Source organism: Hylobates moloch, unplaced genomic scaffold (assembly GCF_009828535.3).
Source record: "Hylobates moloch isolate HMO894 unplaced genomic scaffold, HMol_V3 SCAFFOLD_5, whole genome shotgun sequence".
Taxonomy (NCBI): Eukaryota; Metazoa; Chordata; class Mammalia; order Primates; family Hylobatidae; genus Hylobates; species Hylobates moloch.
The window spans coordinates 90,804,407-90,819,135 of record NW_026652280.1 but is presented as its reverse complement, the minus strand read 5'-3'; the positions used below and the strand labels follow the sequence as shown (position 1 = coordinate 90,819,135).

At 55.3% G+C, this 14,729-nt stretch overlaps 1 protein-coding gene across 1 annotated transcript; it reads right to left on the bottom strand.

Moving 5' to 3' along the window:
* Positions 1-11,793: 11,793 nt before the first annotated feature.
* CDKN1C (cyclin dependent kinase inhibitor 1C) lies at positions 11,794-13,836 on the bottom strand. Its single transcript, XM_058439789.1, is given in 5 exon segments — positions 11,794-11,939; positions 12,027-12,162; positions 12,705-12,856; positions 12,858-13,451; positions 13,619-13,836. Coding segments are annotated over 3 exon segments (867 nt in total). The 5' UTR covers positions 13,442-13,451; positions 13,619-13,836; the 3' UTR covers positions 11,794-11,939; positions 12,027-12,031.
* Between the last annotated feature and the right edge of the window lie 893 nt (positions 13,837-14,729).

Genomic DNA, 14,729 nt, shown 5'->3' with positions numbered 1-14,729 from the left:
TCTCCCGAAGCCTGACTCCATGGGACCCCAAAGAAGCAGATGGAAAACTGAAAAAGAAAACCCCTCAAGTGAGCCACTGGAAAGAAAGCAAAACAAGAGAAAATAAATGAGTTGTTTGACATAATTTAACTTGTCTGTTTTTCCATCTTCCTTCCTGCTCACCCCACCATCACCGCGGCCCCATCTAGTTGAGGCACACAGCTCTGGGCTTAAAGGAACCAAGGGGCGTGTCTCAGAGCAGTCTCCAAATTGGGTGCTAGGACCCAAGAAATGCAGAGGGGGCAGTGGCTGTGAGAGAGGTTTGCATAAGAAAACAGACAAGACAGAACTTGGTTTTATCTTTTTTTTTTTTTTTTTGAGACAGAGTTTTGCTCTTGTTGCCCAGGCTAGAGTGCAATGATATGGTCTGGGCTCACTGCAACCTCTGCCCCCTGGGTTCAAGCGATTCTCCTGCCTCAGCCTCCCTCTCGAGTAGCTGGGATTACGGGCGCCCACCACCACACTCAGCTAATTTTTTTTTTTTTTTTTTTTTTTTTTTTTTTTTTGTAATTTTAGTAGAGACAGGGTTTCGCCATGTTGGCCAGGCTGGTCTCGAACTCCTGACCTCAGGTGATCTGCCTGCCTGAGCCACCCAAAGTACTGGGATTACAGGCACGAGCCACTGCGCGCGGCCAGTTTTGCCTTAAAACCACAGCTAGACTCCTCCACAGGGACCAGGACCCATGCCATGTCTGTCCCGGCTGCAGAGGTGGGTCAGCCCCATGCAGTGCTCTCTGAAAGAGAATCAGGGAGCAGTGTGGCTCCTGCACAGAGGCACCTGGCTGGCCTTTGGCCTACTGGTAGCCTCCAAGGGTGGATGCCAGGTATCTCAGTCCATTTGTGCCACTGTAACAAAATACCTGAGACTGGGTGATTTATTTTTTATTATTTATTTATTTATTATTTATTTTTTGAGATGGAGTTTTGCTCTTGCTGCCCAGACTGGAGTGCAATGGCACGATCTCGGCTTACTGCAACCTCCGCCTCCCAGGTTCAAGCAATTCTCCTGCCTCAGCCTCCTGAGTAGCTGGGATTACAGGCATGTGCCACCGCACCCAGCTAATTTTGTATTTTTAGTAGAGATGAGGTTTCTCCATGTTCGTCAGGCTGGTCTTGAACTCCTGACCTCAGGTAATCCACCCACCTTGGCTTCCCAAAGTGCTGGGATTACAGGTGTGAGCCACTGTGCCTGGCTAATTTTCTAGTTTTAGTAGAGACGGGGTTTCTCCATGTTGGTCAGGCTAGTCTCGAACTCCTGACCACAGGTGACCCATGAGACTGGGTGATTTATAAATAACAGAAATGTATTTCTCACAGTTCTGGAGGCTGGGAAGTCCAAGATCAAGTGCCAGTGCAATCAGCGTCTGATGAGGGCTCTCTGCTTCCAAGATGGCACTGTGTTGTAAGTGAAGCGAACGCTTCAGGAAGCTTCTTTTATAAAAGCCTTAATCTCACTCAGAGGGAGGAACCCTCCGTCTTAATTACCTCCTAAAGGCCCTATTCCTTTTTTTTTTTTTTTTTTTTTTTTTGAGACACAGTCTTGCTCTGTTGCCCAGGCTGGAATACAGTGGTACCATCTCAGCTCACTGCAACCTCCACCTCCTGGGTTCAAGCAGTTCTCCCTGCCTCAGCCATCCAAGTACCTAGGATAACAGGCGTCCACCACCATGCCCAGTTAATTTTTGTATTTTTAGTAGAGATGGGGTTTCACCATGTTGGCCAGGCTGGTCTCAAACTCCTGACCTCAGGCGATCTGCCCACTTCGACCTCCCAAAGTGCTAGGATCACAGGCGTGAGCCACTGTGCCCGGCCCTTTTTATTTTTATTTTTTTGACAGGATCTGGCTCTCTGGCTTTGTCAACCAGGCTGTAGTACAGTGGCATGGTCATGGCTCACTGCAACCTCCACCTCCCAGGTTTGAGTGATCCTCCCATCTCAGCCTCCTGACTAGCATGCACCACCACACCTGGCTAATATTTCTTTTTTTGTAGAGAAAAGTTCTCCCTATGTTGCCCAGGCTGGTCTCAAAATCCTGGGCTCAAGCAATCCACTCACCTCAGCCTCCCAAACTGCTGAGATGACAGGCTTGAGCTACTGTGCCCAGCTTCCCACTTACATTAATACTATCACATTGGCCAGTAAGTTTCAGACATGAATTCTGGAGGGGACATAGTCAAACCCAGCACCAGGTCTCAGGTGTCCTTACTTCTCCCTCTGCAATTCTGGCTTCACCACATCCCTCAGGTGTAAGGCCCTGTTGTCCGGACCACGTGCTTTTTCCCAGGACTGAGAGTGAAGTGCTGCGGTTGCATGATAAAAACCCATGTGACTATGTGACCATTAAAATGAATAGCCCCCAGAGCACTGGGGGGTGGGGACCGGGGCTCCCCCCTACCCAGACAGACCAATTACGGTCTTCCAGGCCTGCATGTAGGCCAGGCTACAGGGATGGAATCAGCACCCAGCTAGAGCAGAAGGGTCTACAGGAACCAAAAGGGGTTCTGGGGCAAATCTCAAACCATGGGCAAGCTTCATTCAAGCACTCAAGCAACATTTGAGCTAGACAGGCCCTCAGAGACTCTGATCCTATGTTCTCCTTTCAGCGAGGGAAATTTGAGGCCCAGGGAGGCTTCTGCACCCGAGACAGGCCCCACCCCTTAGAGGGACCAGTGAAGGGAAGTCAGACCCCAGCAAGGCGGAGGAAGTCCCAAATTGGAGACAATCAGAAAGACAGCACCAGTGCAGACCCTAAACCAACACCTCACCTGCTCCAAGCTGGGCTCCAGTCCCCTAAGGATGAGCTGGGCCCATGCAAACTCCCTGTGTGTTTCCTGCATGTGGGCCACCAGGCAACTACCCTCTGACTCGAACCCCTGCCCACAGACCCCAGTACCACGCAATGATTGGCCAGGAGCACCCTCAAAGGATTGGACCACGCCAAAAGTAGCCACAGGCATATGACAGTGTCAAAGGGAAGGGGGATAAGTGGTTTTTGTTCACGCAGACCATAGCAGTGAAGGCTGTAGTGCTCCCAAAGGCAAGTCCGCGTGGCTAAGACTGCGGGCAGGGCTCCCCAGCTGGCCTGGCTCCCAGTGTCCATGCATTATTGTGTGCGTGTGTGGCATTTCCACTTGGATTACTATTTCAGCTCCCAAAAATGGACCAGTGGCTCACAGGAGAATCCATGAAGCAGCAACATATTGACCCATCAGGATTTCAGGGTGAACATGGGATGTCCCCTATATGCAGGAACCGTCCACCAAGTGTGACACTGGACGCAGGATGTCCTGGACTTGTCCCAGGTGCATGGTCTCTTAAGACACTTGGCTGGATGGTGGCATGAGGCCAGCAGTGGTTTTGTGTCATTTTCAAGCAAAGCCCAGGGCCTTCCCTGGAAGCTAGCAGTGTTGTTCTAGAATGAGTGGAAAGGGACACTTTCCAGGACAAAGCTGATGTGCACCACACTGAAGATGGGAAAGAGCTCACACTGTATCTTCCTGTCCATGTTGCATTTGTAAGAATGAAACTTGCGTGAGTTGCATGGAGGAAGAATTTGCAGTTGGGGGAATGCGGTGTCTGGGATCTGCTTTTTTTGTTGTTGGTTTTTTTCAGTAGAGACAGGGTCTCGCTATGTTGCCCAGGCTGGTCTCCAGCTCCTGGGTTCAAGCAGTCCTTCTACCTCAGCCTCCCAAAGTGCTGGGATTACAGGCATCAGCCACTGTGCTCAGCCAGGGATCTGCTTTATGGAACTGCAGAAAGGAAAAAAAAGTAAAAGTGGAGGTGGGAAACGGATTGACAAGATTGGAAAAATGTTAATGATGGTTGAAACTGGCTGGCGATGTACTATTCCATTGCTTTTGTGTATGTTTGCAAATTTCCATAAGAATGCTTTGCAAGGAAGTAGAAGTGATACTGTTACATATTGCTGAGAAAATGTAAAACCAAATACAAAGTTAACAAAAAGAGATAAATTATCTTTATGTACATATAGACAATATATACACACATACATATGTGTGTTGTGTGTATACATACACATTATGTGTACACGTGTATGTCTATAACATATAGACACGTACATGTTATATACACGCACATACAATAAAAGAAGGCAGAAAGGCTGTGGGCAGATACCCTAATCAAGAGTTTTTGTGGCATCATCACAGTGGCCTTGCGATACCCTGATCAAGATTTTTGTGACATCATCACAGTGGCCTTGCAGCCCTTACTCAGGGGTCCTTGCTGACATGAACTCACAGTAGTGTGCCTCTCAACTAGGCCTGCATCTTTCTAATTCGCTAGACAGGAAGCCACTCCTGGCACTTGGTCAGTTCAAACACAACAAGTGTTTGATGATTTTTTAAATTCTGTTAATTACTAAAAATCCATGCTAGAGGAAAAAAATTGTTTTTGTTTTGAATTTACTTATTTATTGAGACAGAGTCTTGCTCTGCTGCCCAGGCTGGAATGCAGTGGAGTGATCACAACTCACTGCAGACTTGACCTCCCAGGCTCAAGCAATCCTCCCATCTCAGCCCCCAAGTAGCTGGGACCACAGGTACACACCACCACGCCCAGATAATTTTTATATTTTTTGTAGTGACAGGGTCTCACTATATTGCCTAGGCTGGTCTCAAACTTCTGAGCTCAAGTGATCCTCACACTTTGGCCTCCCAAAGTGCTGGGATTACAGGCTGTTTTGAATTCAGGTAACAATTGCTTGTGGGTCCTGAAGTAAACTCCCCAAAACATGCTGGCTATCAATCGATCACCGGGGTTGGGTTCTGTAAGGAAGGGTGTTGGGGCAAAGATGGCTGCAAACCCTTTGCCACTCAAGCAGAACGGATCCCCCTGCCATGAATCTGGGATGGTCTCAGTAGCTTGCTTGATCAATCAAATGCGGCAGACATGATGCTGCATAGCTTCTGAGGCCAGGTCTCTAGAGCCACTCCTAGGCCTCCTGGAACACCTGCTCTTGAAACCCAGCTGCCATGCCATGAGGAAGCCCAAGCAGGCCTGTGAAGGGAGCCACAGGCAGCAGCTCCCAGGGCTTTGCCAGGCATGGGAGTGGGCCATCTTGGAAGTTGATTCCTCAACCCCAAACTACTCTAGCTGACGCCCCACAACACAGAGCCAAGCTATCCTGCCAACTGTTCCCAAATTTCTGATATAATCATAGGTATAAATAAAACCACTGTTTTGTTGTTGTTGTTTTGAGGCAGAGTCTTGCTCTGTCGCCCAGGCTGGAGTGCAGTGGTGCAATCTCGGCTCACTGCAAGCTCCACCTCCTGGGTTCAGGCCATTCTCAGCCTCAGCCTCCCGAGTAGCTGGGACTACAGGCGCCCACCACCACGCCCGGCTAATTTTTTGTATTTTTTTGGTAGAGACGGGGTTTCACCTCGTTAGTCAGGATGGTTTCAATTTCTTGACTTCGTAATCTGCCCGCCTCGGCCTCCCAAAGTGCTAGGATTACAGGCGTGAGCCACCACACCCGGCTAAAACCACTGTTTTAAACCACAAAGTGTTGGGATAGTTGTTTACTTGGCAGGAGATCATTAGAACAGGTGTAATCATGCTAACAGAAGAGGAGGTACCGGCTGCCTGTCCACACCCGACTTTATGCCTCAGTGTTGAACAGTAGAGTAGTGGCTGTGATTTGGGGCAGAAGGGAATGGTGAGTACACACAGCTGTCTGACACTGGAGCAGGCAAGCCCTGCCAAAAAGTCCTGCCCCTGAGGGCTTTCAAGTAACAGCTAAGATCAGAGCATTTCTTCCTGACGCCACTAGGTCATCAGAGGCCATTTTCATTTTTTATCCCAAGGGGCTTCCCCATGGAGCAGATCTTGGTGATATAATCAATATCTCAGCTGCCCCTGAAACAACCACTCCAAGGCTTAAATAACACAATTTTTAATTTCCAGAATAAGCAATTGAGATTTTTTTTTTTTTTTTTTTTGAGACGGAGTCTTGTTCCATCGCCCAGGCAGGAGTGCAGTGGTGCCATCTTGGCTCACTGCAACCTCTGCCTCCCGGGTTCCAGCGATTCTCCTGCCTTAGCCTCCCAAGTAGCTGGGATTACAGGCACGTACCACCACGTCCGGCTAATTTTTTGTATTTTTAGGAGAGACAGGTTTTCACCGTGTTAGCCAGGATGGTCTTGATCTCCTGACCTCGTGATCTGACTGCCTCAGCCTCTCAAAGTGCTGGGATTACAGGCGTGAGCCACCGCGCCCAGCCATTTTTTTTTTTTTGAGACAGGGTCTCGCTCGCACTGTCGCCCAGACTGGAGTACAGTGGCACAATTGATCATGGCTCACTGTAATCTCCACTTCCCAAACTCAAGTGATCCTCCCACCTCAGCCCCCCAAGTAGCAGGGACCACAGGTGCACATACACCACCAAGCCTGGCTAAATTTTAAAATTTTTGTACAGATGGAGTCTCGCTATATTGCCCCAAGCTGGTCTCAAACTCCTGGGCTCAAGTGATCCTCCCACCTCAGCCTCCCAAAGTGCTTGGATTACAGGCGTGAGCATCCGCACCCAGCCAGGATTTCTTAAGAATGCTAGATTGTGGGCAGCCAGCTCCATCTCTGAGACTTTGACCCTTCCCCAAATCACAATCATTTTATTCCTTCATCAAAGAAAAAAAAGATGACTTACTAGACACTTGTTAAGGCACACACACAAAACTACACTATAGCAGGATAGATGGTAACCAAGAGAGAACTCAGGACCCGTCACTACCAACTGGAAACACCTGGCCTCCAGCCTGCAAATGGGACAAGCTGGACCAACACCAGCAGGACACTGAACACAGCTTTCAGGGATGAGTCTCTGCGTCATTTCTGGACATGCGTCCAAGTAATCAGAACAACTCGAAATGCCACCAGGCCCTTGCTGTCATTCCCATAAACCTCTAACAGTGAGTTGGGTCTTCAAAGAACCTGTCTCTGCCAGCTTACCTTATGCTGCATAACAAACAGGCCCAAAGCTCTTGGTGGTGTACATCAAGCATGGAGGATTTCTCACTCACCAGGACAGTCCCTTCGCTGGAGGGCTGGGGTTGTGCTCCATTTTCTCTTTTGGAAGGAGCAGCCCCTGTCTGAGGTCTCACTTGTCTCATAGCAGAGGGATGAAATGGCAGGACGCTGGCTTTGACAGGCTCCATTCAGCAATGGTACATGCCAAGTGGGTCACATTTCACTGCCCAGAGCAAGTTACATGGCCACGTCTGATATTGACATGCGGGGAATGCAGAATCTTCCTGCAGTGGGGGAGGCAGATATTTGGACAACATGCGGTTCATTACAGAGCCAGCTGGATGAAGAATGCCAAGGGCCCAGGCTCTTCATCCTGAGCCAGGCCGAACCAGCCGGGTCCCTGAGATCAAGCCACGGTCATCAGTGTTCGTTTGGAATTATGCCTTGTCCTTGTTGTGTCCACATTGTAGTAGGGTTTCTGTTTTTTAATTCATCTGAAATTGGTGGTGGGTGTGGTCCACAGATGAGAAACAGGAACTCTCAACGCTGCCCTTCAACAGGAGCTGCGGTGGGAACACAAATGGTGCAGCCACTTTGGAAGACGGTTTGGTGGTTTCTTACAAAACTAAATATACCCTTCACATATGATCCATCACACACCATCCAGCAATTGTACCCCTTGGTATTTGCCCAAATGAGTTGAAAACTTGCATCCACACAAAAACTTGCACGTGGATGTTGACAGCAGCTTTATTCATAATTGCCCAAACCTGGAAGCCTTCAGGAGGTGAGTGGGTAAACAAACTGTGGTGCATCCGGTCAGCAGAATACTATTCAGTGCTAAAAAGAAATGAGCTCAACTCATGGAAAGACATGGAAGAACCTTAAGTATTATTAAGTCAAAGAAGTCAATCCTAAAAGGCTGATGCTGTATGAGTAGAAATCTATGACATTATAGAAAAGGCAAAACTACAAAGACAGTAAAAGGATCAGTGGTTGCAGGAGTTAGGGAGGAGGGAGGGATGAATAGGTGGGGCACAGAGGATTTTTAGGGCAGTGAAACTACCTTGTACGATACTGTAATGGTGGATACAGGACAGTAAGCATTTGTCCAAACCCATAGAATGTGCAGCACTGAGAACGGACCCTCATGTAACCTACGGACTTCAGTTAATAATATTGAATCAAAAAATAACTAACAATAAAACAGTGCTCTTCAGACACCATTACCTGCTGTGTTACCTGCTGGGAGCTGGAGAAGGGGCTTCCTAGCCCCTCCTGTTTTAAAGGCTAGGCTGGTGCTCAGCTCAGCTCTGTCCCTGCCTAACACTAACCACCTTTGTATGCACCGCAGCCCATTGGAGGGGTTTTCTGATGTCACCTCTCCCAGTGGAGAAAGCGCCTGCAGCAGGGACTGCTGTCTCTCTATTCATTGCTAAGTCTCTGGTGCCTGGAAGAGGGGCTGGCATGCTGGAGCCTCTTGGAATGTCCACCCAACCCAGTGCCTCTGCCCTCTGCCTGGATGGCCACAGTGTCCTTCTGGTCCCCTCACCCCCTTCCCTCTTGCTGGCGCCCCTCTTTCCTCACCCAGCAGCTGAGATACTTCTACCACTCCTGGCTTCAGTCCCTCCTGGGCTCCCCACTGCTGGCTGACAAAATCCAACCTTTGGCACCAGTCCATCAGGCCCGGGGAGGTACAGGAGACCAGTAAGACAGGGCAGGGAAGGGGGAGGCCCAGCAGGCACACCCAAAAGACACCCTTACACTGAACCATATGTACGCCCGTGTGCCGGCCTCACATGCACCAGCAGGCCAGGCCCACCAAGGACCCCTGGCACCAGCAGCCTCCCCTGCCTTATCTCTCCTGCCTCACCCTGATCCTCTGGCTCCAACACATCCACCCTTCTCCCTCATCACCTTCATCTGGACTGTCTGTAAGTTAACAGAGCAACCGCCTGTCTTCCCAGCCCAGTCCATGCGACAGGATAGTGCAATGGTTTCCAGGCCTGGCCCCAGAGCACCCCAGCCCAACTTATCTCTGCCCTGCCAAGGTCAGGAGTGTGACCTCAGGCGGATTACTCCATGCCTCAGTTTCCTCTTCTAACAAGGAACACGGTGGGACCTGGTTGAAGCTGATCCTGCTTAGCACGTGCCTGGCACAGAGAAAAGCCATTGCTATGTGCCTGGCGGTCCTGGTGTCATCGCTCATATGACGATCGTGGATCCCCAGGGGAGCTGGAGCGTGACGCCCACACGGCAGACCCATGAGTGCTCTGGCCGCCAGCCGGTGCCTGTGTTTTCAGCTTGGATGAGGCCTGGGGGCCGGGACGCACGCTCGTATCTGCTCTTTCCCAACAGCACGGGTGAGAAGAGAGCTTTGCAAACAGTGCCATCAGGTATTATTTCCATGGCTGTCCCCCCATGAGAATCACAGAACACAACGCTGGAAAAAACCCTGGACATTTCTCAGCCCAGATGGGGAAACCGAGGCCCCCAGAAGGAAACGCCAGCTTGCCTGGGTCACATGTGCCCAGAGTCCCACGTGTGACTAGCAGCCCATGGAGGCTGGTGGCCTGTGGGTCCCTGCAGCCAGCTCCTGCCCTGGGGAGAAACTCCTCCTGAGAAATGGCACTGGGCCTCACCTTCACATCCCCACGAAGCCCTCACACTGCTTTTGAGAAAGCTACCCTTGAGTGACAAGAGGGTGCTGGGCAATCACATGTCCTGTGCCCAGGGGCCAGGACTGTGAGAAGCTAAGCAAGGTAGGAGCCCTGCTGGCCTCAGCTGCAGCAAGAGGCCTGGCAACACACGCAGCTGTGGATCATGAGGCCACACCCCAGCAGATCAGTCACCAAAAACAGTTAACTCAGGTTAAGCTGTGCACCCACTAACTGCCTGCCAGGCACCCGGTCCAGCCTCCTCCCAGCCCAAGGCAGAAGGCACTGCCACCCTCCTTTATCTCAGAAGGGAAAGGGCTTTGTCCTGCTCACACAGGTGAATGCGGAGGTTTCTCCCCTAGGGGAGAGGTTTGAAGGCCGAAGCCAGGTCTACATGGGTCTGGTCCCTCATTACCGTCAGCTGATGGTCTCTGTTGCTGAGTCGAAGCAGCGGGACCTGCCACTCTCAGGTCCCGGGGGGGCATTTCCCAGTCTGGCCCCAGCTGGGCCTCGAGGCCAGGCCCATCACCCTCCTCGCCCAGCCCTTCCAGGCAGCTGGAGGAGGCTCAGTTAATTATATGTCTAAATACATCTCGACCATCTCAAGTGGAGTCCCACTTTGTCCCTGACCCCGGTGGAGGTGGGGGGAGGAAGTCAGCAACTGTCACGTAGGGCCCCGTAAGGGTCCACCAGTTCTTTTCTTCTCCTAGCCCAAGGCACCAGCAAAAATACTGCTAGCCATTCTGTTTCTGCTATTTTACATCACCCTTTCCATTGTAAGCCATAATTTTCAGAGGTTTATAGGTCAGCTATTAAAAAAAAAAATAAACGTCTGTTTTACTAAGAGGGAGCGCTTTGAAACTAGGGGCTAGTAGGACGGACAGCGTGGGTGCACTCAGCCTCGACTTCTTCCACCAAAGCCTGGTTATCAGAAGCCACCCCTCCCCATGCCCTCCTGGTTCCAGGGCACCTCCTCCTTGTGCTCCCATTTCTGCCTCCCCTCAGAGGCTTCGAGGCTGCCCCTCCTCCACTGCAGGTGTGATTAGACCTTGAACACTTTGAGTGTCTTGTGGCAAGACCTAGGGAGACCCTGGCCCACAAAAACAGGAGACCCTGGTGCAAGGCCTGAAGAAGTCTGGGGGACTGGGTGTATCTTGGTGGAGCCCTGCTCCCCACCCTCCACCCCAGTGCATCCTCAGACTAGCAGGGGCTTGAGCCCATCAGCAGAGGGGTTGCAGTGGTTTCCTTGAAACAAGCCTGGGTCTGGGCAGCAAGTCACGGGCTGTGCTCCCTGCCTGCTGGGGCTACATGAAGCCCAGGCTTGTCTTTCTGCAGCCCCGCAGGTGGGAGGTGATAAATGCAGGGTGCAGTGCAGGCCGGCCACCCCTCCTGAGATAAGGGGACTGGAGCAGGTGGGTGTGGGCCAGGCCCAGCCAGAAGAGAGGCTTCCCCATTTGGATGGACTGGGGATGCCCACTTTGGCCTGCTCTCTCCTGCGTTCCAGCTCTCCAGCTTTTGGGGGGTGCAGAAGGGAGCTGGAGGCAGGCACAAGCACAAACAGACTGGAGTTGCAGCATTTTTCGGCCTCTTTATTTAGAACCCGGCGGACGAGGGGCCGGGGCAGTGGTACAGACGGCTCAGGAACCATTTTAACAGATTTGTCTTCAAGTTTAAGATAAACACAGTAATAATAAGAGAGACAGCGAAAGCGCGAAGAGACTGCAAGCTAGATGGGCATGTATGGCAGCTACAGCTTGTGAGTGACCTCTTTCCCCAGAGTCCGCGATGAAAATAAAGTTACACTTGTCAATAACCAGATGTGGGAGATGGATAGTGCCTTTGGCATAACCAATAACCGAGCTATTGCGTGGCAGAGCGGTCCACGCCTGGACATAAATAGAAAATATAAGTTAGTATAACTTTAAAAACTTTTTGTACAAATATACATGGTTTTTTTATTTTTTCCTTTTTTTTTTCTTTTTTCTTTTTTTTTGCACTGAGTTTCAGCAGAGATTAAACATTTTATATAAATGACTCTTAAAGCTTTACACCTTGGGACCAGTGTACCTTCTCGTGCAGAATACATTTAGATATAAAAAGACGTTATTAATACATTGCACAGTTTTCAAAATTTAAAAACAAAACCGAACGCTGCTCTGCGGCAGCCGCCGCCGGTTGCTGCTACATGAACGGTCCCAGCCGAGGCCCAGCGCCCTTCCAACGTCCGCTGCCCCGGCAGGTTCCCTCGGGGCTCTTTGGGCTCTAAACTGCGGGGAGAGGGGCGGTCAGCAAAACCGGCGGGGACCCCGCGGGTCGGCCCTCCGCGCCCCCCAGATGCGCTGTACTCACTTGGCTCACCGCAGCCTCTTGCGCGGGGTCTGCTCCACCGAGCCCACGCCAGGGGCGGCGCTTGGAGAGGGACACGGCGCGGGGACATCGCCCGACGACTTCTCAGGCGCTGATCTCTTGCGCTTGGCGAAGAAATCTGCGGGCGACAGCGCGCGCGGCCGGTCAGGGCGGGGCCGGCCCGGAGACCCGAGAGGGGGCCGGGAGAGGGCGCGGGGCGCGGGGCGCGGGCCGGCCGGGGTGGGGGCGCCGTCCCCGCCCGCGCCGAGGTCCGCGGCGGGTCAGCTTTGTTTACGTCGCCGCGCAATGTGCTGTGTAAGCATTTCCCCTTGTCCCGCGGCCAAGCCCCCCGGGGCCGCCGCCGCGCTTAACCCCCTCCACGCCGTGCTCACGACGCCCGGCCGCGCCCGGGGAGGGGCTCCCGCGGCCGGGGGCGAAGACCGCGCTCCCGGGGGGTCGCGGCCGGGACTCAGCCTCCCACCCCGCCCGCGCAAAACCGCTGGAGGGCACAACAACGAGGCGGGGAGGGGGGTACGGGCGCAGCCGCGCCCTGAGCGCTGCGGGCCCTTTAATGCCACGGGAGGAGGCGGGAACCCAGCGAGGCCCCCGAGGGCTGGGGGGACCGGCCGGCCGGACAAAGCGGGGCCGGGCCGGGCCGGGGCGGGGCCGTGCGGGGCTCACCGGAGATCAGAGGCCCGGACAGCTTCTTGATCGCCGCGCCGTTGGCGCTAGCGGCCGCGGTGCCGGCCGCGGGACGTCCCGAAATCCCCGAGTGCAGCTGGTCAGCGAGAGGCTCCTGGCCGCGCTGCCCCTGGTTCGCGCCCTGCTCGGCGCGGGGCCGGGGCCGGAGCCGGGGCGGGGGCCGGGGCCGGGGCCGGGGCCGGGGCCGGGGCTGGGGCCGGGGCCGGAGCCGGGGCCGGGGCCGGGGCCGGGGCCAGGACCGCGACCGCGACCGGAGCCGCGACCGGAGCCGGGGCCGGGGCTGGAGCCAGGACCGGGGCTGGGGGCGGGGTGGACGCCGGGGCCGGGACCGGGACACTAGGCAGCTGCTCCGGCGCCTCCTCGAGGCCGTCGAGGGGCTCAGCGGCCGGCTCGAGGGGCGGGCTGACAGCCACCGCGACCGCGACGGGCCGCGGCGCCAGCAGCAGGCGGCAGCGCCCCACCTGCACCGTCTCGCGGTAGAACGCGGGCACCGAGTCGCTGTCCACTTCGGTCCACTGCAGGCGTCCAGGGCCTCGCAGCGGCATGTCCTGCTGGAAGTCGTAATCCCAGCGGTTCTGATCCTCGGCGTTCAGCTCCGCCAGGCGGGCCTGCAGCTCGCGGCTCAGCTCCTCGTGGTCCACCGGCCCGAAGAGGCTGCGGCAGGCACTGGTGCGCACAAGTACTGGGAAGGTCCCACGGGCGACAAGACGCTCCATCGTGGATGTGCTGCGGAGGGACGCGTCGGAAATGGCCCGGGGCTGCGCGAACGCGGGCAGCGAGAGAGGAGAGGACAGCGAGAAGAAGGGGAAAGGAGAGGAGGAGAGGGCGGAGGCCGGGCGCAAGGGAGACCCCGCGCCGCCAGACTCTGCGTGTGCGAGGGACGCGACGGCTACCTGGCTGTCCGGTGGTGGACTCTCCTGCGTCGAGTTCCCCTGTCTCGTCCGGCCGGCAGCCGCGCCCCCTCGATGCCTGCTGGCTAGCTCGCTCGCTCAGGCCTGGCCGGCACCCCTCGAGCACAGCGCACTTGGCCTGTGGAACGCCCAGCCCGCCTGCGCCCCCTTTATACGCGCGGGCCCCACCCCCGTGCGCGCGGGCCCGGCCGCGATTAGCATAATGTAGTATTTTCAGTTTCATCAACACCACGGCGATTGGCGGCCGCCCCGCTGCCCCGCCCCGCCGCGGCCCGGCCCCCGCGCACCGCCCATTGGCCGCGCGCACACCCACCGGGGGGTGGGGCGGGGCGCGCGGCCGGGGCGCGCGGCTGATTGGTGGCCGCGGGGCGAGCGCGCTGTAGCAGGGGAAGGGGGCGGTGAGCGGGGCGGGGGCGGGAGTTAAAGGGCGCTGCGGGCGGTAACGTGACACCGCGACGCCCCGCCCCCTCGCCCCATCCCCCCGCAACACTCCCCCACACACCCCCCCCCCGGCTCCCGCCCCCCGCCGGCTCCTTTGTCTGCAGGCGGGGGCCTCAGCCCAGCGCGGCAGGGGCCGGCTCCTGGCGGGTCCGGTGTCCGGCCAGGCCCAACTCGACCCCAGCCCGGTCCGGACCCTGGCGCCCAGCTCCGTCCCGCGCTTGCCCGTGGGCCTCCTGCGCCAGCTGACGGGGCCTGGACCCGCCGCTGCCAGCTCGGCCCTGGCCTGCGCCGGATGGGGTCTTCGGCTGCCCCCGCGCGGCCTGCTGCTGCTGGGCTGGTGTCCCTTCGAGGGCTCCGCGCGCCTGGAGCCCTCACACACCTGCTGGCCCTAAGGCCCTCGAGTCGGGAGGGGGGACAGGGGTCAGCTCCACTCTTTCCCCAAGGGACCATGTGTGGGACACCTTGAGAGACTACCACCAGCCCCCTGGAGCTGGAGTCTGAAGCCGCTATCTGCGGAGGCCCACCCTGCCCAGTAGATGGAACAGAGGCTGAGCCCATCATGTCACTGTCGGGGGTCCCAGCCCTTCTCAGCCTTGGGCCAGACCACTCCAGCCCCGGGATCTGCCTGTCCAGGCTGGCTGGAAGCTGATGT